At 45.6% G+C, this 27,079-nt stretch overlaps 6 protein-coding genes and 1 long non-coding RNA gene across 19 annotated transcripts in view; 3 read left to right on the top strand and 4 right to left on the bottom strand.

The window, feature by feature from the left end:
• LOC103393431 (RNA binding protein fox-1 homolog 1) overlaps positions 1–27,079 on the top strand; it is a 363,631-nt gene that overhangs the window by 132,040 nt on the left and 204,512 nt on the right. The gene's annotated exons all lie outside the window — the stretch shown is intronic.
• LOC103393452 (linker for activation of T-cells family member 1-like) lies at positions 40–4,017 on the bottom strand. 5 transcript variants are annotated; one of them, XM_025064639.1, is made up of 13 exons: positions 3,695–4,017; positions 2,841–2,952; positions 2,486–2,528; positions 2,348–2,376; positions 2,040–2,109; positions 1,908–1,948; positions 1,791–1,823; positions 1,357–1,420; positions 1,183–1,253; positions 1,052–1,081; positions 875–952; positions 585–652; positions 40–504 (listed from the first exon to the last, which is right to left on the bottom strand). In XM_025064639.1, the coding sequence occupies exons 2-13, from the start codon at positions 2,944–2,946 to the stop codon at positions 478–480; spliced, it is 660 nt and encodes a 219-aa protein (XP_024920407.1). In that variant the 5' UTR covers positions 2,947–2,952; positions 3,695–4,017; the 3' UTR covers positions 40–477. The 5 variants fall into 5 exon arrangements, with proteins under 5 accessions (XP_024920407.1, XP_024920404.1, XP_024920403.1 ...); XM_025064636.1 differs by having other exon boundaries at positions 875–955; positions 3,682–4,010; XM_025064635.1 differs by having other exon boundaries at positions 875–955; positions 3,695–4,008.
• LOC112488429 (uncharacterized) lies at positions 3,247–4,577 on the top strand. Its single transcript, XR_003052457.1, has 2 exons — positions 3,247–3,306; positions 3,398–4,577. It is a non-coding gene; the product is annotated as an uncharacterized LOC112488429 (long non-coding RNA).
• LOC103393453 (protein spinster homolog 1) lies at positions 4,595–13,102 on the bottom strand. Of its 3 annotated transcripts, XM_017040383.2 has the most exons (19): positions 12,965–13,102; positions 12,469–12,558; positions 12,318–12,378; positions 12,117–12,246; positions 11,948–12,034; positions 11,586–11,832; positions 11,257–11,401; positions 8,747–8,965; positions 8,580–8,645; positions 8,224–8,360; positions 7,887–8,038; positions 7,171–7,237; positions 6,928–7,070; positions 6,607–6,759; positions 6,246–6,435; positions 5,946–6,011; positions 5,747–5,845; positions 5,367–5,532; positions 4,595–5,256 (listed from the first exon to the last, which is right to left on the bottom strand). In XM_017040383.2, exons 1-19 carry the CDS (start codon positions 12,974–12,976, stop codon positions 5,186–5,188), a joined length of 2,301 nt encoding a protein of 766 aa, XP_016895872.1. In that variant the 5' UTR covers positions 12,977–13,102; the 3' UTR covers positions 4,595–5,185. The 3 variants fall into 3 exon arrangements, with proteins under 3 accessions (XP_016895872.1, XP_008328646.1, XP_008328645.1); XM_008330424.3 differs by lacking the exons at positions 11,257–11,401; positions 11,586–11,832; positions 11,948–12,034; ... (2 more) ...; positions 12,469–12,558; positions 12,965–13,102 and adding an exon at positions 9,698–9,947; XM_008330423.3 differs by lacking the exons at positions 11,257–11,401; positions 11,586–11,832; positions 11,948–12,034; ... (2 more) ...; positions 12,469–12,558; positions 12,965–13,102 and adding an exon at positions 9,295–9,356.
• Positions 13,491–16,514, bottom strand: sgf29 (SAGA complex associated factor 29). 2 transcript variants are annotated; one of them, XM_017040407.2, is made up of 10 exons: positions 16,263–16,514; positions 15,764–15,841; positions 15,593–15,668; positions 15,424–15,496; positions 15,195–15,259; positions 14,989–15,118; positions 14,666–14,812; positions 14,527–14,562; positions 13,968–14,130; positions 13,491–13,734 (listed from the first exon to the last, which is right to left on the bottom strand). In XM_017040407.2, the coding sequence occupies exons 2-10, from the start codon at positions 15,827–15,829 to the stop codon at positions 13,618–13,620; spliced, it is 873 nt and encodes a 290-aa protein (XP_016895896.1). In that variant the 5' UTR covers positions 15,830–15,841; positions 16,263–16,514; the 3' UTR covers positions 13,491–13,617. The 2 variants fall into 2 exon arrangements, with proteins under 2 accessions (XP_016895896.1, XP_008328649.1); XM_008330427.3 differs by having other exon boundaries at positions 15,764–15,838.
• sh2b1 (SH2B adaptor protein 1) lies at positions 18,885–25,762 on the bottom strand. Its single transcript, XM_008330428.3, has 10 exons — positions 25,350–25,762; positions 22,366–24,391; positions 22,182–22,283; positions 21,929–22,020; positions 21,566–21,639; positions 21,136–21,291; positions 20,826–21,037; positions 20,212–20,386; positions 19,608–19,698; positions 18,885–19,058 (listed from the first exon to the last, which is right to left on the bottom strand). The coding sequence occupies exons 2-10, from the start codon at positions 24,082–24,084 to the stop codon at positions 19,037–19,039; spliced, it is 2,643 nt and encodes an 880-aa protein (XP_008328650.1). The 5' UTR covers positions 24,085–24,391; positions 25,350–25,762; the 3' UTR covers positions 18,885–19,036.
• Positions 26,149–27,079, top strand: part of LOC103393458 (heat shock 70 kDa protein 1) — a gene marked incomplete in the record, with an annotated part of 4,120 nt that continues 3,189 nt past the window's right edge. The window contains 2 exon segments of the mRNA XM_025064612.1: positions 26,149–26,432; positions 26,842–27,079. Of these exon segments, the coding sequence (XP_024920380.1) occupies positions 26,855–27,079 (225 nt within the window).

Raw genomic sequence — 27,079 nt, 5'->3', positions numbered from 1 at the left:
TATTCCAACGTAAAAGTTAAGCGATAAAACAGACACATGTCCATAAATACAACCTTTAACAAAATCATCATCATCAACAACAACAACAACAACAGAGTTCTCAGGAGGAGTTAAAAATAAAAAAAAAACAACAATAAAAATATGTGACTTCTTATTTTGTTCAAATTCAGCAGAAAATAAAACATAAAAAACAGAACTCTCTGTTGGTGTCGGGGCCCCAGGGGGTCTCCCCACCAGGACCTCTGGACCCAGGCCCAGTCATCGTGACAGCGCCCCCTGCTGGCAGCCCTGTTTGAACCTGGAGCCTGTCAGTGTCAGACGGGTCGGAACCCACACCGGAGCAGAGCTGCTGAAGAGGAGCGTCAGAACAAAGTGACTGTGGTTTTTATTAGAGTTGTTTTTGTCTGCAGGCTCCGCCCTCCGTGGCTCCGCCCACTCTGCTGTTGAAGAACAGAGGACGAGGACCGTGGAAAACCGTCAGGCCTTGAGCTGACTGTCACTCAGCTGAGAGAAGAGGAGCAGAGAGTGAGGAGGAGGCGCAGGAGGAGTAAAGTTGGTGAAAAACCACTGAGGTGTGTATTTACCGGACGCTCGTTAACGTAGTCATCAGACCCGGACTCAGAATCAGACTCGGACTCAGACGTCTCTGGTTCTGGAGGTAAAAAAAACATTCCTCCTGAACATGTTGGTGTGAACACAGATGTCAAAAAAGTTGGAAAAATAAATAAATGTGTTTCTGTTCAAGTCATAAAGAATTTGAGCTGGAAACACTGCGATTGCCAGTCATTTCCTCTAACCACTAGAGGGCACAACACGTGACCCGTGGTAGACGTGGAATGGAGTTGGCAGCTGAAGTAGCTGAGCTAGGACTCACTGCGGCAGTGCTGTGGCTCCACGTTCAGGTAGTTGTGTTCATCGTCATCCTCCTCTTCCTCTTCCTCTTCCTTATTTTCTTCTTTGGGAAGAATTTGAAGAATTTGAAGGAAACACAGATCAACAGTGATGAAGGTCTACGTTCTCGCTGCGGCGGCAGAAAGTAGGTCACACTCACCTTCCAGGTTCACGTACTCATGTTGAACGTCTGTGAAAACAGAAACAGTTCATCAGTCCCAGTTTGACAAATGGCCCCTGGTTCAGTCTGTACTTCCTGGTTCTATAGATCTGTGCATCTCAGAACTGTACCTGAACTGGTGGGCATCGAGTCTCGGTTCTGATTGGATGGCGTCGGAGCTTCACAGTTCGGAATCACAATACTGCGTTAAAACAAAACGACAGAGTGAGGTTTGGAAAAACCAGAGGAATTTCATGTGTTAATCATTAGGGGGCGCTGGTAAAACAAACAAACAAAACAACTACATGTATCCAGGCTCTTCCCCATCACTGTCTGGAGGGTTCTGCTCTGAATTCAGGTACTGAGGTTCTGCACGGAAGAAGAGAAACCACAAACTGTTGGTTCAGAAATGAAGAGAAGAAACCACAAACTGTTGGTTCAGAAATACAGAACTACAAGTTCAACTTCTATGCTAACATTTAGCTTCTGTTTTGGTGCTGAGCATTGAGATCAATATCTTTGTCTACTTTTCTGTTCTCACCTGAACTAACATCTAGAAAACCTGTTGACAGGATTTTTTTTTCATAAACTATCAGCTCTGCTCCACTGTTGTCCATCATACTCTGTCTCCGGGCAGGTTTGGTTAAATCTGACACATTTTTTCACCTGTATATCATCAAATATCTCCTGGGATTTTACTGATTGAAATGGCCTTGGCTTTAGTTCATTTCCTTCTCACCTTGTGTGGGATTTTCATAACTCGGAATACTTTCTGAAAATGAAGAGGAAACGAAAGGTCACAGATTGGAGTAAATACAGATAGAAATGTTGTAAAAAAAAAAAAGGTGAAACTGACCAGTGTCTGAGGAGGCGAAGGGTCGGGTGACTAAAATAGAGCTGAAAATGAAGCAGAAAAAAAAACCAAAAAACAACAAAGTGAAGTGAAGTGGTGAGAAGATGTTTGAACAGAACCAGAGGTTGGACTCACTCTGATGGACAGCTCAGTGGAGACAGGTGGTGACCGGAGTGGAAGGAGTTCTGTTGACTGTACGGATGCACTGCAAAGGTACCATCATCATCATCACCAACATCATCATCATCACCATCACCAGCATCATCATCATCATCATGATCATCATCATCATCATTATCATCATCACCATAATCATCATCATCATCATGATCATCATCATCATCATAATCATCATCATCATCATTATCATCATCATCATCATTATCATCATCATCATCATTATCATCATCACCATCATCATCACCTCTGTCTCTTTGACTTACGTGGATGGATGATGCTGAACTCGTTGGACCTGAAGGAGAGACAGAAAACCAACATTTGTTTCGTTCTTTTTCATCTCCACCACCACAGTGACAGCGTGAGGCTAACGTTGGGCTAACGGCTAGCGGTCGAACACTTACAGTATGTATTCGTCCGACAGGTGAGACTGTCTGATGGACGCTGCTGGGACAAAACACACTCCGTTAAAGTCTCTGATCAGCAGAGGGCAGCATCGCCACCAAAAAAAAAAACAAAAACCCAAACAGTTGAGCTGTTCATGTGACTGTTCCCAACGGTACTGGGAACTGAGGGTTAGGGTTAAAGGGTTGTTTTAGCACAGTGGCTGTAGCTTCTGTTTGTGACTTTTCTTTTAAAAATTCTAAAATGAAAGTACTGGTACTTGCTCAGTACCAGTTGGTACCGGTTCGTCCCGGCTGGGTCTGTCTGTCTGTGGTTTGATGAACTGTGTAAAGGCTGGACTTGTCTGCTCCTCACCCTGTGCTCCTTGGTTCCAACAGTTCAAACACTGAAGCAGCATCACAGCCACGGAGACCAGGACGGTGATCCACAGGAGCAGGAGGAACCAGGAGACCCCCTCCATGTTAGTCTGAGGTGACGCATCAGAGGGGGGAGGAGGAGGAGGGGAGGGAGGGGGGGAGACACAGAGAGGAGGAGGAGATGATATGAAAAAAAAAACTGTGATAACAAATAAATAAAAAAACGAAACTGTGGAGGACGATGAAGAACATCCTCCTCCTCAGAGAGGTGAGTCACACAGGAACACACACACACACACACACACACTGACAGAGAGATGAAAGACGATGGCAAAAAAAAAAAGAAAAAGAAGAAGAAGAAGAAGCCTCCCGCTGCAATACGATTTGGTCAAAGTGTTTTTGTTTTTTCTCTCTCTGTCCCACACACAGACACAGGAGCTGCTGGTCCACCGCTGCCTCCTGTGGTCAGTTTGTGTCACCATAGAAAGTTATTCTTTTAAGCACAAAATAAATTTAAATGTAAATTTCCTACTTTGACAAACTCTTTTCACACAGTGACGTTGTAAAATACCACATTTGAGTTCAGTGATGGAGGCAGCCGTGGAGCAGGTGTCTCAGCCAGTCAGAATCACCGATTCCCTCTGTGAGGGTCGGTGCGGCACAAAACGGTCTGACGGAGGCGGTTCTCCAAGATTCCTGGAGTTCGTCTGAGACGATCACTGTGTGAGGAACGGACGCGGAGGCCGACCAGCGAGGCAGCCGGGGGTTAGCAGGTCACATTCACGTCAGTCACATGACTCCAGGACGGCCTCGGGCACGGCGTCAGGAGGTGGACGTACCTGGGAAACTCACCTACACCCTGGGAGGACGGCTCCTGGATCATCAGGTGGCGATCTCGGGCCTTCTTCAGTTTTCTTGGTGCTGCGAGGGTTCTTCTGCGCTCTGCTGACATCAAACATCTGCCATGTCTGAAGACGACCTCCAACCGCCTCTGAGCACCATCAGCCACAGACTTCAGCTCCTCCCCTTTCCTCCTTCTCTTCCTGTATGACTGTAGCCAATCAGCTCTCGAGTCTTTGGCCGACACGCTCGTCGGCTTCCCGCCAACGCCCCCGCTCTTCCATCTTGACGTCCTCAAACCTGGGAAGACAACGCAGACGACCCCGCCGACCTCAGAAAAGATCTCTGAAGATCTCAGAGTCTGAAAAGTGGCCCAAGGTCAAACACGAGGTGATGGAGTCGAGTCCATGCTGCTGCTGCTGCTGCTGCTGCTGCTGCTGCTGCTGCAACAGTTCAACACCCTCACATCTACAAACAGGAAACCACAGCAGCAGCAGCAGCACCTGCTGAGGCACCGACACCTCTGCCTGCTCTCGCTGCTCAGAGAGAAAAGTCAACGTTCAGCCACCTGACATTCATATCAACATATCAGCTCTGCATCACTCCTCACAGACAGGAAGTCGGCCGACAGAGTCAGTCTGTTTCACAGTGTGAAGTAGTGATACGTTCAATTCAGTTCAATCGGTTCCATTTTGTTACTGAATTTTAGTTGTTCCAAAAAATCTGATCTGAACGTCTCAGCTAACAGAAAGATGTGGCTCTGGCTAACCTTTAGCTATTTATTGGCTAAATATTCCAGGCTAAAGTTTCCTTCCATCTCTATTTGTGGTTGTATTTAAAAAGTTGATCTTCTGATCTTCGGCTTCACATTTATCATAAACATGTGACTCCAGTACAAAAGGAGAATTCGTGTTTGTTTTCATCCAACTTTAATAATAATTCCATCCTCACACAAACAACCGTTTCAACCTTCTTTCAGTTTGGAAAAAACATGACAACAGGAGGTCAGATACACGTGATCTGCGTCATTTTCCCAGAGTGTTTTTTATTCCTTAATAACTAGTATTAATGCCATCGTTCATGGACACCAGAGTCCGTAGAGAAAATCAGTGAAATTTCTTCATCACGTTTCGTTTCACCGCCTTCAGCCTGTTGGTTTCACCAACACACTCCGATCCTCTCGACTTTCCTTTAAATATTAGTTAAAGTTTGTGGCACATTAGAAATAAAACTTCACTCAATGTCCTGAAGAATCAGCCACAGTTAAAAAAGCTGAGAAGGTTCTGTCGAACAGCAGCACAACAGCTGTCCCGAGGTCAGAACCTAATAACAATAACATAAAAAAAAAAAATCAGATCCTGTTTTTAAAAACAGATGTCGTCCTGACGAATGACATCATCCAAAGGACATTATATAAAACTGTTAGCTACGACAAAAAACATTAAAAAGTCTCGTCCTAAAATATTTCTGCATGGCAGAGAATCCAGGAAACGTGTAGTGACATCAGATCAGGACGCTGGAAACTGGGACCGAAGTGGAGCGACCGCTCTGAGGGACGACGATGGGTTCGTCATCTGTAAAGAACAAGAACAAAAAGCGGGTTATTTGACATTATTCCGAGCCTTTTATTACTGTTCTTGCTCTATTTTTTTTACCCATGTCCGACTGGACTCCCCCTCCTCACCTGTACAGGTCTTTTCAGCTCGATGCCGATCTCTCTCTATGAACAGAGCGGTCGCCAGGAAGAAGGCTCCGCCGATCACCGCCACGAAGGCACAGAGCAGCAGAGACAGCTGCAGTGAGCGGAACTGCCACAGGTAGGAGTCAGTTCTCCTCAGAGAGTCCGAAACCTGAGGGAGGCGCCATCCACACGTCGTCAGTAACATCGCCATAAACACAAAAACCGTCCAGAAACACTGCAGCACTAACAACAACAGTAAAGGTTGATGGACCAATCACGCGCCTACGTCCAACTCCAGGGAGAACAACAGGGATTTTAGCTCAAAGGGACTGACTGTGTTATTAAGCAAGTATTTGTAGATGATAATGATGATGATGCAATACCACTCCAATCACGTAGGGGCTCCCGGCGTCTCCCAGCAGATGTGAGATGACGATCTGTAGTGCTTCGGCCGTGGAGCGTCGCGTGGGAACGACCACGTACTGAGGAAGGAAAAAAAAAACAAACAAACTTTGAGAAAAGAGAAAAACCAAGAGGTGACGAAGAGAAAAAAACCTGAGAGAGTTCTGATTGGATTCTCACCAACAGGATGTCGGCCACGATGGCCCAGTTCATGCTCAGGAAGGTTTCCCCCAGGAAGATGAACACCTGAGGAGACACCAACCACAGCTGTAGAACCACTGCCTCAGAGGTGGAGGAGACAAATGTGGGACACGTGGAGGGGGGACACTGAGACAGGGGGACACTGAGACAGGGGGACACTCAGAGGGGGGACACCCAGAGGAGGGGACACTCAGAGGGGGGGACACTCAGAGGGGGGACACTGAGACAGGGGGACACTGAGACAGGGGGACACTGAGACGGGGGACACTGTGAACTCACGTATGTGGCGACGATACTGGTTTCGGCGAAAACAATGGCCAGGTAAAGGAAGGGCGCCGACATCAGCAGTCCGGCCGCACAGACCAGCGGGTCGGCTCTGGGCGTTACCTTTCTCAGGTGACGACTCACCAGGACGCCACTGGCCACGCCCAGCACACCCGTCACGCAGGTGATTGATCCAAAAATCAGGCTGAAAAGAGAGAAAAAAAAACCCAGATCCAGACACCTTTTCACAGTAAAGTCCAACTGTGTGACCAGTTTTATTGTACAACTTCCTGTTGGACAGGAAGTTAGCTCAGGGCTATTTAGCGACTTCCGAGCTAACTCTTAGTAAGTGGCTGTCGTCGGCTGACTCTCTCACCTGTCAGTGGTGGAGCAGTGTCCGTCCACACACGGGGCCTTTACCCCAGAGAAGATGGTGGCCCTGAGCAGGAAGGTGGGGGCCCACAGAGCCAGAGACCCGGTGACGAAGGCCACGGCTGTGAAGCCCAGAGTGGACAAGACAAAACTGCAGCTAAATAAACAGAAGAAGAACAAAAAAAAGGTTTTATGTTTCATCACGGTGATGGTTCCAGACGTACCGAGTCAGAACCGATCAAACTAAAGTCGCAGCCTGACGTGACGGGACCATCAATATAAACAGTACCATGAACTTGAACAGCGACATCAAAACAGAACCTACTTCCCGCTGAGCACCTGAAGGTCCGTCATCCAGCTGGTCCGGTGCAGCTGATGCTCGGGTCGGGCCTCGATGGCCCCTCGTTTGGGTTCCTGGACCACGAAGATCAGAAGCACGACTGCGACCAGGCCCAGGGCTGGAGTCACCTGACCCACAGACAACAGGGTCAGAACCACAGAACCTCACGGGCAACATTAAAAACAAACACTGTGGACAACAGGTGATAACAGGTGATAACAGGCGTACCCTCAGAGCAGAGTGCCAGTCATTTGCAATTCTCCCGACCTGTGATCCCACGATGTAACCCAGTCCACTGAGAGGACGAGCAGACGGACACAGGACAGTGAGACACAACAACAACAACAACAACAACGACAACAACAACAACAACAACAACAACATCATTTTTTCTCTGTATTCATTTGATAAATGTAACGTTAACATTTCAGGGTTAGTGAAGTCTCTCCTGTGAACAGTTTCTAGCACTGATCCCAGCGATGGACAAGAGACAAGAACACAGAGTCAGTAAACCAGGTACAAACATGTGACGCTGACTTCCCTGTCTGTGTTCTGCTTTTGGAGGTCACGAGGTCGCCGTGCTGCTGAAACCACAACTCAGCGAAACCTTTGTGACTCTCTCACACCAAAGTCCATAAAGAAATCACTCAATTTTAGGTCTCAGAGATTCAGCAGCTGCCGGTTCACTGCTGCCTCCTGTGGTCAGTTTGTGTCATGAGCTAATAACAGTGGTGACGGAGGCAGCGGTGGATTAACAACCTCTGTGAAGATAATTCACTCATCTTCCTTCATGTCTGGTGTTGGAGAGTCAAACTGATCAACAGTTGAACAGATTCTATCAACACCATGGGCTTCAGCGTCAGTGTTCACTCTACCAGCAGGGGGCACTAAAGGTGTGGGTAATTGCATGTGTCACCCCCCCACCCTGCTGACCCCCTCCCTACCTGCCAACTGGAATGGCAAAATAAAAGATGGACAGCATGTTGGTTCTCTTCTCCTTCACGTAAAGGTCGGCGATGATGGTGGGAGCAATGGTGGAGTAACTGGCCTCCCCCACACCCACCAGACCCCGGGTGAGCAGCAGCAACCAGAAGTACTGCCAGCAAGAAAGCAAAAAAAAAAAGTCAGACATGTTGGTATTTTTTAGCTAACCTTTAGCTGTTTCTGAAATAGTTTTGATCAATTTTCCAGGATATTTTTTTTACTGATTTCCTGATATTTTGATGGACTGAATTATTTCTTGTTAACTCAGACACACGGTTGTGGGAGAGACAAACTCACGTCTCTGGGTGTGTACGAACTGGCCAGTGTCACCAAAGACCAGAATGTGATTCCACAACTCATGATCAACTTCCTGTTGTAGCGGTCGCCAAGGTAACCAAAGAGCGGGGCCAGGAACATATAGCTGCAGATGAAAACTGTCAAAGATGGAGAAATAAAAAAACAAACTCAAAACAGAGGTCGTCTTTGAACTGAAGAGTTGAGCAGAAGAACCACAGTCGGGAAATTCAGCATTAAAACTGCAAAGTACGGAAAGAAACTGAAAAGTTGGACCAAAGAATTTTCTCACCAGTTTGTACGCACCAACTGCGAAGTACGGTAAGAAACTGAACAGTCGGACCAAAGAATTTTCTCACCAGTTTGTAGCAAACCAGACTTTCCATCATCAATCTGAAAATAATTCTCGATGTCTGGAAGAACTCCTGAAAAAAAAAAACAGCAAAAATTTATTGAAAACCGTGAGAACACATCTGCCTGCAGGGGGCACTAGGGAACAGTATTGGTCTTTGATAGAACCCTGTACCTGCCACTGTGAACCGGTCCATGTAGTTGAGCAGGTTGATGTAGCAGAGGATGAAGACGGTCAGCAGGGCTCGGACTTTGGACACGCCGCTGGGCTGCTCCTCCTGCGGTCCCTGCGCCACCGTGCTGCTGCCACCGTCCTCCTGAGGCTCCGTCTCGCTATCATCGGAAAAGAACGGCACCGTGTCTGACATGGTCTCGGCCCGAGACATGATGGACGCTGGAGACAGGAGACAGAACATGTTGAACATCGGCAGCGATAAAAAAAAACAAAAAAACGTTTCTGACCGCCTGCCGTTTGGATTTAAGTAAATAGTTAAATCAATCTGTTGAAAACTGCAGTTTTCGGACAAAAAGGTCACTGCAAAATAAGCTAAATATTAACCAACAATAGGATGATGATAGTCACTACTACAGATAAACAACAAAAACATTTTAGGAGTATAAGTTTAGACAGAGACAGATCTTATTGGATGTTTAAAGGCTGGTTGTAGGTGGATCTTTTTCGTAAATCTCCAAAACTTTTTCAACACCGACCTTTGAACTTACCATACATTTTAGCTGCAGTTTTGTTCTTAAATCGTTGACACTTTCTGTTGTTGTTGTTTCACCTTATCTTTGGCTATTTTTTTATTTTTTTTTGTAAGACAGGCCGCTAACGTTCTTTATTCATTTAAATTTTTAGTTACCCGAGCTACAGATCTTTGCTGGTCATCGTCAGGCAGTGTCTATTTTTTTGCTAACGTTTTGTCTGTTTCTAACACAAACATCTGTTATTGAAACATATTTTCTCTTAGTAAGAATCGCCTGGTCGGTTTCGCGTGATGCTAATATCTCGTCACGTTTACTAATAAATGTGATTAAATGATTACTGTTGTAATAACCCTAAACAGATCGTGACCGAGTCCGGTCTGGTGAGTAATCCGAATCGTATCCTATGATCTTTGTTTACCTGCGGCTGACTCCCCGCTAACGCTGCTGTTTCTTCTCTCCTACGTCACCCTCGCGTTGAACTCATTCCGTCATCCGTGGAACCGTGAAGTCGGTGCGGCAGAGAATAAAAATATGTAGAATCCCAAATAAAAGTTCAGTTCTTAAACTTTAAAAACCTCAGACATGAGAGAAATGTTTTGACTACTGCGCCGCCATGACGCTAGTGTTTCTTATTTTTGCTCACTTCCGGCTCTGCCGTTCACATGACCAGCGGTCACGTGATGCCTCTTTAACGTGACAAGACGGTGACGTCAGATACACTTTAATGACTAAAAAAGAGGAAGAAGAAGCGCCTTTGATTCTCGGCTGATTATCGTATCGAGAGACGCCAACAGTGTAGTTTCAGAAGGATGTGCAGTTTGAACCCGATTACCTCAACGATAATAGGACAAAAAATCAAAACAAAGCACATGTCTAACGAAATAACACTTTGAGATTCACAAATGCAAGTTACAAAACATGTCTCACGAAACAACACTTTGAGATTCACAAATGCAAGTTTGCACCAAGAAAAGCCCTCATTTGTTGCTGTTTAGAACGAGACAGGACGTTGGTTCCGCTCAGATCTGTTTCATATTATCTTACCGGTTCTTCCTCTTCTCACCTCATTAATTTCCTTTTTTATTTGTTCTTCTCTTTGATACCTTTCAATGCAAAAATCTAGCCCTAAGATTAACCCCACCGTAAAGGAGCGAGCACACACTGACAGTCAAAGCTATTGATCAACCCTGATTAAATCATGATTCATCCACAACTTCCCTCTGATCAATCTGATCACATCTTTAATCTACTCACAGCTTTTACACATTTCACTAAGTTACTGACGGCAGCAGACTGGTCCCTGCAGGCCTCTGAACTACAGGCTGGATCCAGCAGCAGGGGGCGCTGATGACAAATTAAAATTTTGCCAATGTGAAGTAAATAAAAACCACCACAAAAGTCACCTCCACAAAACCGCTCAGTTTATTACAAATTCCAATGACAATAAACAACAGAAAACAAGTCAATGTAAACAGACAACTTTTACACACTGTCCTTCTCAGAGACAAGAGACCAGAGAAGATGTTGGTCCTAGGTCCAGACTTCCAGGATGTCTCCGTCCTCCATGTCCAGCTCTGCGGGCGTCTGTGTCAGAGACACTTTGCTGCCGTCAAAGTGGAAAACCACCTTCTTCCGAGCGCATGGAGGAAAACATGACAGGTACGGAGTCAAGACCGAGCCCAAAGCTGCATCCTACAACACAACAGGACAGCTAAAGGTTAGCAACAAATGTGCGTCGAATGAGTCACAGGAAGTGACACAAAATCAGAAACTAACTCTGTGCAGAGAAAACTCCTGTGAAGCGTCTCGATCTTTGCTCTGCACCCTGAACTTGATCACACCCTCCTCAGGTGTGGTTCTGTCAGCGGTTACCATGACGACACACTCTGCAGGGGAGGGGGAAAAAAGGTTTTAGTCATCCTGAATGTCAGGACCCCGAATGGAAGAGAAGTAAAAATGAAGGTTGGAGCCGGTCACCTAAAATGTCTGTGATGCCGAGGCCGAGTTCTCCAACACTGGAGTCCTGAGGGAGTTCCAACTCCTCCCTGAGCAAGAGCAGAGCAGAGGGGGGGACGTTGAGGATGGAGGAGAGTCGAGTGAGAACTTGGCTCAGAGGAGTGGACTTCGGAGGAAACAGGAAAGAACATTAAAGCATCCCAACTTTTCTTTTTTCTATTCCTTCCTGATCCGCTATACTGTGTATTATAAACATTAGTACTTTATATTCTAAGCTCCAATTGTACTGCAGTACTGTACTCTAATTCCAAACATCTATGTTTATCCTAGAGTGTGAAGTAAACACTTACAGGCAGGACGGGAATCTTGTGGACCTCAGTCCGACAGCGGATCTTCAGGGGGATTTCCCGCTCGGTGCAGGTCTGTGGTGGTGAGTTTACAATGATGACGTCATCGTCACTTTTCTCCCCATCCTGTGACGCCGATGACCAGGACTCTTGGCCGCGGCGGTTGCCTTGTCGGCGCCGGCGTCTGGATGCCCTGTGACCCTGAGGTTCTGGAGAAAGCAGGGCCTGCTGTAGTTGATGCTCCACCTCACTGAAACGGGACAATGACCACGTCAGCTACACAAATCCACAGACTTTTTCTACATGAAATTTTTAGTTTTAGTTTCGTTCATTTTTAGTTCAGGCAGCAAAGAAAAAAGAAAAACCTGATCTTCTTGCGAACATGTTTGGACTGTTTGTGGACTGGACTTTCAGGAGCAGGAAGTGGAGGAGGAGGAGATGGAGAGAAGACCCTGAAAAAAAGACAACAGTGAAAAGTAGCTAAAAAATGCAATATCTAACAGTTAGCTAAAAGTTTTCAGCATTTTCTCCTACACGCGTTTTGTCTCTGGTTTCTCCTCCACATGTTCTCCTTCTTCCTCCTCTGAGTCACTGAGTGTGACTGCAGGCAACTTTCTCAGAGAGGGGGAGAACTCTGACCACAAAAAGTCATCAGCGCCATCATCTGGTTGCAAACAGAAACATCAGCAGCAGCAGCAGCAGCTTCAGGAGTGGAATGTGAAAAGATCCTCTTACCTGTCATCTGAGGCTCTGTGGAGAAAGACGTCATTGGTCTCAGCTGTAGACTGTTGTTCACCTGAAAACAAAAACTTTCAGCATTAGAAGAAAAAACAAAACAAAACAACAACAGCAAAAACTCTGACAAGGAACAGCCAGACTTCTATACCCTGCTGGAGTAGACCGGCACCGGGACGATGGATGATGGGTCCAGGACTCGTCGACGTTTGTTGGGAGGTTTCAAGGCACCGTCAGAAACCTTCATGAATAAATGTCAAGAACAAAAAAATTGACATCTCTGAAAAAAAGTTAGGGTTAGTTTTTCTTTTCCTATTTTTTCATCAGAATTACATAAAATATGTGTTAAATGTTTAAAAAAAGAACAAGGCAGAATATTAAAATGTCAAAGTAACCCAGTGAGCAGGAAAATGAATTAATGTTGAAAACTTTTATTTTGAAAGGACGTAGATGAAGCCGCCAACCTCACTCACGGACAAACGTTATGGTTTTTGGTTTGAAACGTCCTTCTTTTTGTATTTTACTGTTCCTTTGTACACTTTAGCTCACAAACGCGACTAGTTCGTGACTGTGTTGCTGTCATTGATGAGACCAGTCACGCTGAAAGTAGCGTTTAACCTTAATAAAAAGAAGGAACTCAAACTCACCGTGTCCTCCATTTTGGAGCTTCTTCTTCTTCGTTTCCCGCTATGCTGTTGGTGCGTTCACGGACCGATGGAAACTGCACCTCCTTCAGCCGCGGTAGTTGCTGAGGGAAGTGTACGGGAGGCTTGACTTAGAATTAACCAGTAAGTCAATAAAAAATAAACTGTCAAAAGTCAATGTTTGCAAAAGAGCTCCATTAATGTTGGTAACAACCAAAGACTCAAGTTTTGTTGGAAAAGTTTTGTTTTTAAAATGTAAAAAAGCTGAGGAAAAAGAACATTATTTAACGTTACCAAATTAAATCACAAAACCTGAAGATACAAGTTAAACAATATTATTAGTCGTAAAAAAGCTGAGGAAAAACATTATTTAAAGTTACCAAATTAAATCACAAAACCTAAAGATACAAGTTAAACAATATTATTAGTACATATTATTAATGTTGTTTTTATTGTTATTTTGTATTTTAAAGACTTTAAATGGACTTAGAGTGTTAAAGTGTCAAAACTGATGCAACGACGAAGAAAGTCCAGAAGAAACTTTTACTGAACAATGATTGACATGTAAAAAAAGAAATCACTTCAACATTTACAACTGTATTAAAGCTGCTGTCCTTCTGCCAGCCACGGGGGGCGCACACAGCACAGCCTTCTCTTCATTTCTTTTTGTTCTCTTTACAAGCGACAACGTAGCGCTGAGCCACGTTCAGAGGCGGTGAGTAACCGTCAGCGTAAGACGTGTCCTCGAACAGCACCGAGTAGTCGTCCTGCGGCTGAAGAACAAAGACAAGTGTTTGTTTGGTTTTTTTTTAAGTTAATGACATCACATTAAGTCAGTCAAATTACTGAGACTCTTTTTTTTACACCGTTCTTTTTCTGTTATGTTCACAGCTGTGGTCTGTACTTTTTAGGAATATTTGTTTTGTCTCTTATGTCCACGGCTGTGGCCTGTACTTTTTAGGAATATTTGTTTTGTTTTGTTTTTTGTCTTGTTTCTGACACTCACCCTGTGTGGCGGCGTGTGGATAAGGGCCCGGTAGAAACAGGTGGTTTGTGGGTAAAGCGCCAGAACCAGTTGGTCTTTGCTAAACAGAGCTTCAGGGTCCGTCTCTGAGTTGGCTTTCCACTGAGGCAGTGGGATGATCCGCCGCCGACTCAGAGTGTGTCTCCTTCTCACAAACACACAGATAACAAAAGCTAAAAAACAAGGCCTGAAATTTGTGGAAAATAGACCAAAAAAAAATTATAAACCACCCACTGACCCCTTGCAAACCTCATGAAGAGAGTCTGTTATTTTAACTCTGAAGATTGAACATCAACAGAGAACATCTGCAATTTTAGCTCAGACCCAGCTTTTGGTTCACTGCTGCCTCTTGTGTTTAGTTTGTGTCACTGCGCTAAATCTGAACTGAAGGATTGAAACAGTGATGTCACCAAGAAACACATCTAAGCTTGATGACAGAGGCAGCAGAGGCCCCAGTGTTGAGGTAAAATCACTGATGATCTCCGTGAGGTTTGGTCTGTGAGGAGAGAGTGTGATGTCAGATGTAAAAGGGTGAACTCACTCTTTTCCCTCTTCGTCAATGTCGTCCACTTCATATCTGTGTGGACGAAAACACTCAAAGTCACTAGCTGCGATGTCATCACGGCATCTGTGCTTGTTACGTTGAGTGTGCAGTATATGTGTGTGTGTGTGTGCCTCACTTGTTGGTGCCGTGGTTGTAGCTGACCACCTCGGCCAGGATCCACTGCTCATCCCCGTCTGTAGTTTTGACTCTTGCCGCCACTTTGTCTCCCTGTTTGGCCACGTAGTCACTGCTGGCAGGAGTGGCGCCACACAATGGAGGAGGGCTGAAAGACAGGGGGGGGACAGTGTGCCTGTGAAGTGTCCTCCTCACGCTGAAGATGGAAGTGATGGCTACTACGACAACCAGGACAAAGTCAGTGTTCTGTTTGATGCCCTCGTATCAACACGGAGGCCCAGCGACACGTTCAGATCAACGGTCCATCCCCGTATCGACTCTTACCTCTCTCCCGGTTTTCCGATCCACAGTGGGAGTGTCATGGCCGACTGCTGCAGGAGCGTCATCAGGACACCGCGCCTCATCGTCTTCCTTGGAGGGTCGCCGTCACTGTACACTCCTGCCATCTTAGCAGCTGAATTTAAAAAAAAAGAGAAAAGTTAGAAAACAGTCATGACAGTAATCTGTTTTCACTGCATTGTTTTTCTTACCAATTCTCCTTTCCTCCAACAGTGACTTGATTTCTGCGATTTTGTCCAGGGCGTGACGAAGGATGCTGCAACACCGAAGTTCAATATGACAAAAATGCTAAATGTTTAGAAGAGAAGCCTAAATTTAAGAAATAGTTTATTGTGAAAAAGCTTAATTATGGCAAAAAAATCCTAAACAAGATAAGCAAAGGTACAAAAGCAAAGCATAAGCCAAAAGTGTGTTACTTGCCTGCACTCAGCCTCAGCATCTGCCTTAGCCGTGGTGTACAATCCTCGCAGTTTGGTTCGATAATATGGAGAAGCTGAGGACACAGACACAGAAGCATCAGTTAGAACGAATCGCCTCTGCCTCTCATCTTCTAAAATGTTGGATTGAGGAACAAAAAAAAAGGACCAACTTTTATTCTCCGTCTGCATCCTCTCGTGGGTTTTCTGGATGTTGAGTAGATTGTGTTCACTGCGAGACCTTTCCTCCTAGGGAAAAAAACAAAACAAAACAAAACTTGATGAAAGTTTCTAAAATAATTTCCTCTGTGTTTGTGAGTTTTACCAGAGGCTGCTGGATTTACCTGCGTCTGTTTGATTAGCTGATGGAGCTCAGTCAACAGCTCAGCGATCTTAGTGTCGGCCGACATCGTCAAAACCTGCTTCAATGGAGAAAATCTTATGTAAATTAGTTAAGATACACCTTAAAAATGGCAATAACAGGTCCTGGAAAGATGGACTAGATCCACACATGAAACATCTATTAACTGACCATCGCCAAACCTGATGAGAAATGACTTCAATTTAGCAGTGAAATAAATGCACATTTTCACAAATGTTAAAAACCTTATGTTAGACAAACAATAGTGAAATGTTAGCTGCGAAGTCAAATTAAAGCCGCACCTTTTTATAAAAAAAAAAACTATAAAAAACACAATTTGGTCAACAGTTTACATCAGTATTTTGTATGTACAATGACTTGTTTTAACCAAACTCTCCTAAATGTTAAGGATGATAAACATGAACCAAGGCTGAAAACACGAACTAATTTTTTTCTAGTTAAATACAGCTACCAATGCTTACCTTCAGTTTATTTACGTAGCAACCGAGCTAACAGTGAGCAAACAGTGCGGCCAATTACTTCTTCGATCATGTTGGGTTTCACTGTGTTTCGAGAGCGCCCTCAGTTGGAGAGGAGAGAGTCTGCAGGTTTTTAAAAAAAAAACCCTGAAAATTCCAAACATGAAATTTAGTTTTTGTAAAGTAAAAAAATATATTTTTGTTTGTGACGTGAGCTCTCACCACCCTAATGCTATTTCCGTGACGCCATTTTAGGCTTTACGCCCGTATCGTGGAACACAATTTTGCCGTTTCATTCCATTAGCAATTCTTAAGATTTGAGTCCATTGGTTCAATTTGCAACATTTACAGCGATCTTGTAATAATCTCCTCTCTGCCATTATTTTATATTTCATTTCTTTATTCTCTTGGTAGATTCGGCTAATCTAAGCTAACCACCTAGCCAGGCTTTGATATATTTTCGTTTTTTCTTTTCAATGTATCATTTCAGTAACTAGCAAAGCTTTTTTTTTATTACTATGTTTATGAAATAAGAGTCCACAAGGGGGAGGTATGTTGGTCGACATGAGGAAATAAATAAAACACAGACACAACAGGATCCGGTTTCACTATATTTATATTATATCATTATCATTTAATTCAATGTAGTACCTGAAACTAACCACACGAGGATGACAGAGGAAAATTGGCTGCCTTCCACACACAATCCCAGCCAAGAGAGAGAGAGAGAGAGAGAGAAAGAGAAGGAAAAATAGAGAGAAAGGCACCGACGTTAGCAAAAAGTGAGATCAGGCTTAAACACTGGGCAACGAACAGAAAGTAGGTCTAAACATAGCGGTGGGCGCGGCCATGTGGGGGGAGATTAGCCATGAAACGGAACGACTGGGAAAGAAAAAGACAACCTGGTGGGTAAGACTGGGGACACAGAAAGGCACACAGTAGAAAAAGTGTTTCATCAAGATTTCTGCTATCACTGCTGTTTAAACTTATTTTTCTTAGTGTTGACAGAGAAAGAGGAGGAGGAGGAGGAGGAGACCACCAACAGTATTCACATCTTTATCTCCCGCATCTTGGATAACTCAAAAGTAAAAAGAAAACAAGATTAAAATGGTAAAAACATGTTAAAAAAAGGGCCACAGAGAAAATATTATTTTTCTGAAATGTAAATTCTCATAACTAACTGTTTTCACTTGGACTCCGGAGGTCGGAGTCCAATCTCTAACCCTTTTTAAAAATTGAATCTTTTAAGACCTTTGTACAGAATTATGCGATTTGAAGGCAGAAAATAACAATTCTTCTCTAAGTTCTTAGTCCTGAGAACTGAATCAGAGGAGAAAAAAAGAACAATCAGGAGGGAGGAGTCCAAAGAAAGCTCAAGAATAAAATGTCATTCTAGTGCTGACGATGAGGAGGAGGATGACGATGATGACTGCTATATCACGACCAGATTTCTGTTCTACTCTTCAGTCTTTATTTTTCAGTTCATGAAACATAGAGAAAGGGAGAGAGAGTGAGCGAGAGACACTGAGTGTGACTGAGGTATTTCTATGATCCTGTGTAGACCAACATAAACCAAACTCCTCCTGCCTCTGACAAAAGCGGAGGAGCTGCAATGTGCTGTAGCAAGGAGACCATGACCACTGAAAGGTCGGGGCCTCGCGTTTCAGTCAATCAAACGGAAGAGTAGAAGACGAGAACGACAGACGAAGGGTCTGAGTTTCTGCTCAACAGTTGACGAAATGACTGCGAACTTCGAGAATTCACTCTGAACCAAAGTATAGATCCTGAACAAGCCGTCACCTCACAGTTCAAACGTCTACAACCTCAACTGTGGGCTGTAAACAGGCACTCTCACTACACCTGAGACCTTAGAGCCCAGAGAGACAGGAGCTGCTGGTCCACTGCTGCCTCCTGAGGTCAGTTTGTGTCACTGAGGCTAATCTGAACAAAGTATTTTCAAACAGTGACGCCACAGAATAACGTAGTGAACGAGGCAGCCGTGGACCAGGAACTCCTGTGTCTGTGTAACCTAAAATCACAGATTTTCTCTATGGACTCTGGTCTGCGGGTTCAAATCCCAGATTTTCTCTGAGGTTTGGTCTATAATTTAAACCGGTGAGACGCAGCTTGTTTTCACTCGGGCCCAACATCAGACGTACCGTCCCTTTAAGACTGCTGCTGCTTTAAGTGTTATGACGGGAGGCTGCTGTGATGTCCTCAGTGATAATTAGTGTTTTTGTCTTTCAAAAAGAGTCGTACCGACATGTCAGTGTGGATGAGCGCCTCCCTTCTCTCTCCCTGTTCTATATGGTCAGTAGTAATCCTCCTCCTCCTCCTCCTCCTCCTCCTCCCTAGTCTTCTCCAGCTCACTAACAAAATAAAAATACTGGTTATGAATGGCTATGATGTGTGTGTTTACAAACACACACACACGCGCACGCACACACACACAAACACATACGCGCACACACACACAGTGACTCCTCCTTCAGAAGAAGGAGTACTGGTTATCGACAGCTCGTGGCGCTCTGGCTCCGTCCCTCTCTTCTCCGTCGACAGCGTCGAGCTGCCGTAGAGGAGTGTCCCCATCCTCCCAGTCTTCAGCTCCACCTCCTCCTCCTCCTCCTCCTCCTCCGACGCCAATTCCATTTCCTCCTTCCACCCCTGCAGCTGCCGTTGCTCTTCCTGCTCCCAGCTCCGTGTCACTCCCTCTCTCCTGCGGGGGCGTCGGTGGCGGCGGACGTCCCGGTGGCAGAGGAGGTGGTGGCACAGGTGGACTACGGGGTCTGCTGGTCAAGTCTGTAACCGAGAGAAGGAGGAGAAGGAGGAGGAGATGAGAGAGGAAGAAGAGAGGAAAAGGGGGCAGAGAATGAGTGAAGGAAGACAGGAAGTGAGGTCAGAGCGCAGAGGAAGATGACGGGGGGAATAGGAAGTGAGAGTGAGGCGAGAGTCGGCGAGTCCATGGAAGTCATGGAGGCAACACGCACACCTGCACTCCCACACACCTGCACTCCCTCCCACACACACACACACACACACACACACACAGGTTCACTGTATGAATCCTATGGGTTTTTTTTAATTTATTGATGATTTAGAACTCAGTTCAAACCTCAAACCAGACTGGATTTTTTTAAATCTTTGAACCTCAGGTCAGAGGTAAATATCCCATCCTGTTCCAAATATAGAATTTTTCAACATCCATAACCAGATCATTATTGAACCTGATTTCAGATGTACAATAAAAACACACATTTTATATTTAAATCCAGATTCAAAATTTGAATTTAGTCATTCCACACAAAAACATACACACACGCACACGCACATGAGCCCGGTCTCACTTACACACAGTCAGAGATGGGGGTAGATGGAGAGTCGGGATGGCGCGTGGTGATGACATCACAAACTGTGGGCCGGCTGCCTGCCCTGTCCCGGCCTGTAAGAGGATGAGTCATCAGATAAACAAACACACACACAAACAACAAGGTGATAAATAAAACAAACAGACAAACACCGTTTGTGTAGTTACATCACCAGCCGACACACACACCCCTGCAGCTGCCAGAGCAGGTCACATGGTCTGAGGGATGCCATTTTTTTTTACTAGTTCACGGTTCCTAACTATTCATAACTTGCAGCATGGGTTCCCAACCCCTGGTACGCGGCACTGGCCGGTAGCAGCCGACTGGTCCTTGAGAAAACAAAGGTGTCAACCCACTGACCTACAGAACGCTGTACATGTGATGATGCTGTGACATCATCATCAGGCGACAACGATAAAACGGAACCAAGTGACACCATGACCTACGACCTCTGAGGAACCACAGCCGCTGTTCTTCTTGGTCCTGAACCGGCGGCTGTTTGGACCTCGTGTGAAGACGGCCGTGTTGGGAGCATCACAAAACGTGTCATGTCTGCATTTCCCATGATGCACTAGAATCACTCATACCTGGCTGACGGACCGTGGTGGCGCCCACAAAGCTGACAAGTGTGACATCAGAGGCGCCGCCAGACTCCAGAGGGATGGGATGAACCCGGAAGTGCTCCAACATGTCAAAGATGGACTGGAACCAAAGGTGCTGCACCCTACACTGACCGTCCTCGTTCAGAGACAGACGCAGATGCTGGAGGACGGAGAAGGTCAGAGGTCAACACAAGTCACTGCAAACATGACACACTGTCCCCCACCTTCATGCTGACGTTTCTCAACAACAGTAACTTTTTGTCATTCAAATGTGGTTTTTAGACCCTGTGCTTGGAGGTTGTCACAGGCGCCCTCCTGTGGCCAGTAAACAAACAGGTCTCATTTGGAGGTTGTCACAGGTTGGACCACAGGCGCCCCCCTGTGGCCAGTAAACAAACAGGTCTCAGAGTGAGGCTCAGCCCAAGAACTTTTCTTTTTTTTTTTTTTTAAAGATATTGTTGTTGAGAACGATCTTCTTTGCGTTTGCTACACAAAGAAGCAGGTCTAAACCAGGGGAAACAGGAAATGGGCACACCTGCCTAAAACTTTCCCACTCCACTGTAAAAAAAAAAAATGTCTAAAAAGCCGCCCTGAAGCACCTTGGCTTTGCCCTGGAAGTTGAAGGTCAGGACATATTCTCCACGTCTTGTTTCACTTTGGCGAACCAGAAAAACGCCATGACTGGCCGGGCCGCCGGCCAACACCAGCTGAGCGGCTTTGAGGCGGGACAGGGTTCCGTGAAACCACTGGCACTCGCTGAGAGGATGTTCCACCGTCTCAGCAGGCGTTACATCAGAGAACAGGAAAGAACCTGGAAAAGTGATGAAGACAAAAGTGAAAAAAAAACCGTACTGTTTACTGTTTTTTTTACTCTGCCTTGTCTCGGTTCTACACTCATCCACTCTTCACCTGTCGCTTCTGGCGTCTCAGCAAAAGGTGTGCCCAGGCTTGCTCCGCCTCCTCCCAGTATCCGACCATCGGGATCGTCCAGAGGGGCTCGAGGTGGCAGCTCCGGAGGGAGGGGGTCCATCAGAGGGGAAGAGCCTGCAATACCCCCGTAACACACTAGGAGGACAAGGAGTCAAAGAGAGACAGAGACGAGGAGTCTTTCTCTATTTTCACTTGTAGTATTCAGCGCTAACTTTGAGCCCACACAGGCTAACGTTTAGTCAGTTTTAACCAATTTGAACTTTTCTCTGTGATCTGTAAAGAAATTCTTTGTAACATGTGACTGATGTCAGTTATTGCCTGAGTGGACCTGTGGACGTCTGTAGTCAGGTAGAAGAAGAAGTCCAGTCCTAATCTGGACATTATGTCAACACGGTGGCTGTGTTGGTACCTTGTGACAGACGGTCTGGTGTTCCACTGATGTCTGACGGCCCCACACACACTCCTTCAGCATCTTCCTGCTCACTGAGGACACGGACCAACAAAAGCAGAAGTGACTGACGACATCATCAACTACTTGGTAAGAGTTCAATCATTTTCACATCAGCACCACAGCCACCTTCAGATGGCTGCCTGTAACTACACTCTGACTGTAATTGTATAATATTTTAATATTTGGCTGATTTTCAGCTCTTTTTATCCTCATTTGTTATATTTTTAATTTAGGTGGCAGTTCCTTTCCGTTGACTTCCGTTTACCTGAATATTATATTTTTAATTTAGACGGCAGCTCCTTTCCGTTGACTTCCGTTTACCTGAGGCAAATGCCGTTTCTGATGTCGCTCAGCCATGCTCTCATCTGAACAGCGTCACGGGTCTCGATCACATACTGCGCGGAGGCTTCCAGCTGAGAAGAAAGAAAAAGTCCACAGAGAAAACAGTGATTTTTCGAGGCTTCCAGCTGAGAAGAAAGAGAACTGAAGGTTGTAAAGTCCACAGAGAAAACAGTGATTTTTTTTTTGTGGTGTGAGACTGAGAGGTTTTTTTTTTATGGATCTTGAGGAATACCTGCAAAAAGAAGGTGTTCTCCTTGTCAGGAACCTCCAGCGCAGTGGTGCTCCTCACTTCCACGATGGAGGAGCAGGACACGGTGAGCCGTGGCTTGGATGACTGAAGAGGAGTTCAGCAGCATTACATCTTCACAATATTTAAAGGCAGGCTTTTATTTTGTAGTAAGAAGGAAAACACTTACTTTTGGCGGGATGAAGAATTCCAGGTAGTACTCCTCTCCTGTCTCAGCACCTTCCCTGTCCCTCTCTCTGAGGACCAGGCGGCATTTATGCCAACGTCCTCCTCTCCAGGGAGTATTTCCTCCACTGGCCACAGAAGGCGCTGCACCCGTCTCACCTCCTGCTGGTGACACTACGATGGCATTGTGGCCACTGTCTGTACCGTGGTGCAGCAGGCTGAAAGAGAAGCCAGAGAAGCCGTGGCTTCCACTGAACTCGTCGCTGGACGAGCTGACGTTGACTCCACCTTCCCGCACCAGGCGGCCCACCTTAGCGCTGACGGCGGCAGCACTGCTCGGAGGCAATGCTGAGGAGGAGGTGGTGGAAGTGGGGGTGAGGACAGGAGGTGGCGAACGCGTTAGCCTGAGTTTTTCCAGACGATGGCTCCACTTCTCCTTCTCTCCTCCTTCACCGTTGCTCCTGCGTCGATCCCGCGCAGCCTCCGACAGCGATAGAGAGGTAGCGCTGCTGGACGAGGAGGGGGGCAAAGAAGAGGATGAGGAGTGGGGAAGGGACAGGGGCATTGACAGGGAGATGGGCATGGAGGAGGTCGGAGTGGGAGGCTGCGTTCCTCCAGAGTTCCTCTTTGAAGCCGGGTGCAGAGCGGGGTCATGAACCCCCATGGTGTAGCTGTAGCTGGAGGGGAGCTGGCTCTGGGGAGAGTCGCTGGAGGAGCTGCGCCAATGCAGGATTCCCCGCACGCTCCCACGAACGCTGCGCCCCACATTTCGCAGAGAAAATCGTTTCTTCAGTTTGTTTTTAGAGGTGCCAGTCAAACTGCTGCCTCTTGACTCTGGAGGAGGAGTGATGGAGGCAGAGGAGGAGGAGGGAGGTATCTGCTGAGCGTGGTCGCTGCCATCTACCTCTGTCAACTCTGTCTCCTGCTCCTTTGCGTCGGTGTCCTCTCCGACTGATGATGCCCCAAGCCAGGCGTCTTCATCTTCCTCCACTGGTGCGTCACCGTTCCCGGGAGCCACCACAGTCACACCCCTATCTTCACGTCGCCCCCCGTTGTTCCCGCCCACTGAGGAGCAGCAAGACGAGGACGAGGACGGCGGTAGGACCTGTCCGTGGGCATAGGAGTCCTGATACCTTTCACCGCTACGCTGCTCCAAAACCAGGCGTGTGGGTGTGGCCTTTGACAAAGTCCGCATTGCATTACTGGGAGGACAAGGGAGGACGGCAGCTTCGCTGGCCAACAGTGGAGAGACAGCTTCATCTTCTAGTGAAGTGACCTCAGACTGAGGAGCCCAGCTTCCCATATCCTCCCTTCCAGACGTACAGCTCGGGAGGAGCACCCCCTGCAGCTCACTTTGAAAGTGTCGTACAAATCGATCGGTGAATCTTCGGCAGAAAGCTGCAGCCGACTCTGCAGAGTAGTGAGGGTTTTCCTGGAGGAAAGCACGAAAGTGGCGTGCAAAGTCACCAGCAGCCACACGGGCATGGAGCTCACAGAATTCGGTCCAACTTAGGCAAGGTGAGGGCGAGGGGGTGGGCGTGTCTGACAGGGAGGAGGTGTGGGCCTGTGAGGAAGGACTCACCAGAGGAGGGAGAGGAGGGGGGCGTGGGGACAGTGGCAGTAGAGAGGGGGAGGGCGGTGATGGAGACGGAGAAGGTGAGGGAGGCAATGGAGAGGCGTTTGCTGCCCTCGGGCTGGGCGGGTTTAAAAGGGAGCCGTTCATTCTCCTAAAAGGAGGGGGGGGGCACTAATGCACCTGATGGTCTAAGAGGTGACCTGAAATGTGACCACGCAGCAGGCGGCCTCAGTGAGTGGTGGACAAAAGCAGGACATTGGTCTGACGGTTTACAAACATGAGTGACGAGATCGAGACAAAAAAATCCAAAGCCATGAGCCAAAGACGGAGTCAATCCCATTCAAGCTCGTTTTGGCTACATCATTGGTGCACCTCTGAAGCTCTGACCAAACAGGAAACACATGGGCCTGGAACTGAAAGATCTTCATTCATCCAAGAGAAGGTTGGTCACATCCTGTAAAAAAGAATTGATGAAAGTAAGGAGAAAAGTCAATATTTTATTTCAAAAATGTAGGCTAACTTTTAGCTATGTTCTCCTGAATTTTGTATATTTCAGACTAACTTCTGGTTTTATTTGAGCTTATTTTAATTAACATTGACTAAATTCTCACTTTGAAGTGTCAACAGGCTGTTTTAAACTATATTTTATATGTATTTCTCAAAATTTGTGGCTAACCTAAAGTTGTGTTTTGGCTTAAACCTGGCTGTTTCTGAGAGAACCTGCAGCAAACCTTGAAGCTAATTTAAATTAAATTTACATTTATTTGGCCAACTCTAAACTATATTTAGCTAAATGTTAATTATCCTCTGTCTTTTGTCTCACTCTAGGCAGATTTGCGAAATATTACTATATTATTAAGTTTTTTTAAACCTTTTTTTTAGACTTTAGATTTTAGGATTTTGAATCTGAGTCTGAGAAAATAACGGATTTAGGAAAAAGATAATTTCGAGTGACAAGAACACTGCATGTCATGTTTCTTATCTCAACAATCATAATCGCCAACGTTGTGTAATATTGCTCTTTCTTTTCTTTTTGTGCTCGTGGTTTAAGCCAAAATTGTTGATTGTATTGAGGTTTTCTGTTTTTTTCTGTGTAAATATTAACTAAGAACACTTGACGTGATTTCCACTCATTCAGCGTCTTACAGACGTGAAGTATGCATTCAAACAGCTCACTGACGTACACAAACGCACAGACCTGTCAATCTTACGCACTGACACGCGCGCACGAACACTGTTTTGTTTTTCATCACCTGTCTCTCAGCTTACGCACAAAAAAACAGAAAAAAACACTGAATCATCATTAGCATCAATGGCTAGGCTTCCCGCTAGCTCAGTTAGCTACTGTTAGCTGCGCTTCTGTAAGTGGTGATCGTCGCTGCGGAAACGCGTGCGTGTTTATGCTGATTTACCTGTTAGTAGCGGTGACGCAATGTGATGCGCGTGTCCGTGTGAATCGGTGTGGCCTCAAACGTCTTTTCTTCTCACACTAGAAACATGATGATGGTGCTCTGCTGCTGCTGCCGCCGCTGTTGTTGTTAGTGCTTATGCTAATGCTGATGCTGCTGGTGCCCCCAGTCTCACGCTGCCCCGCGTCATCTCGCGAGAGCTAGCCAAGAGGGAGCGCGGTGGGTCTCTTCTTTACCACCATCAACTGGTGTGGAGGAATAAATTGTTCCTTTTTGAGTTTCTTTGAAAACATTTTTCATGGGTTTAAAATAAGAGTAACGGAAACAGTAGCCTTATTGGTCATTGTACATTAACAGGAAGCAATATTTGTCCTCTGTTTTGATTTCTTTGGGGTTGTGTTTGTATGTGCTTAATCACCTTTTTTACACTCTTTTTAAAACGTTTTTACAAAATCTTAACCACAAACACACAAATTCACTGGAGAGAACAGCTACAAAGACGTTTTTATTAAAATCCACAGAAATGAAGAGATTGTGATGAGATTTTTATTTTCAGTGGATTACAAAACAAAAGCCGAATTCGGGAAAAAAAAAACATAAAAATAACATTTTCATATCTTTAAAAAGGTGAATATAAGGTCACCGTTAGACAGCTACATCATATCACACATGAGTTTTCATTTTTCATGAATTTTCCAGAACCTTCTTTACCAGACTCCGCTAGAAAGCTATCGAAAATTCCAGAACTATACAGTCACTCGTTTATTTTGAAATACCACACCGGAAATTCTATTACAAGGCATGAGACAGTGACGACGTCACGGTGGAAACGTGAAGAACAGTCTAGAGCTTTAGACACAGTTATAAAAACCTGGAGAGGCGTCATGGAGAAGACAGTAAAACTGAAGAAGAGCAACGGCGATATCAAGGAGAAGAGAAGACGGAGAAGAGAAACAACAACAACTAAACTAGGAGTGAAGAAGAAGAGGAATAACAACTAAACCAGGAGAGAAGAAGAAGAGGAACAACAAAACGTACTTACTAAACTTACAGACGAGACCCGGAGAACCAGAATAATACTCAAGGGTAAGTCTTTTACTCTTATTCCTTTACCATAATGTCAATGGGATGTTAATGTTAGAGAAAATAATCTGCCTTTAAACATGTTAGTTTTTAATTTTAAGTTCACCTTGGTTATTTTTTACTTTAGAGCCCACAGTGGCACAAAGTGACCACAGGGAGCAGCAGTTGACCAGTTCATTCTGTGTCTCCATGGTGATAGTATAGGAAAGCAAAAGGTTAAAAATATCATTTTCTGACAGCAAAATCAAACTCAGACCTGAATTGATGCTGATTGTGTTGGTGTGAAGTCTGAGATTAAGTAGTTAGAGTCTAAAATCTTTCTATTTGACGGTTATTTACAAAAGAAAACACTTCTTTGTCTCCATCTTTACGGAATTTTTCGGTTCCTAAAATGTGTCTGTTATGCTTTCAGGAAAACAGTGAAGATGACTGCAGCTAAAGGCACTGCCATCGGCATCGATCTGGGCACCACCTACTCCTGTGTGGGGGTTTTCCAGCATGGAAAAGTGGAAATCATAGCCAATGACCAGGGCAACAGGACGACACCGAGCTACGTGGCGTTCACCGAAACCGAGAGGCTTATTGGCGACAGCGCTAAAAACCAGGTGGCTCTAAACCCTAGCAACACCGTGTTTGATGCTAAGAGGCTG

The sequence above is a fragment of the Cynoglossus semilaevis genome, chromosome 17, assembly GCF_000523025.1.
Source record: "Cynoglossus semilaevis isolate Cse_v1.0 chromosome 17, Cse_v1.0, whole genome shotgun sequence".
Classification (NCBI taxonomy): Eukaryota; Metazoa; Chordata; class Actinopteri; order Pleuronectiformes; family Cynoglossidae; genus Cynoglossus; species Cynoglossus semilaevis.
Note: the sequence above shows the minus strand (reverse complement) of the source record. Positions and strands in the feature narration are given on the sequence as shown.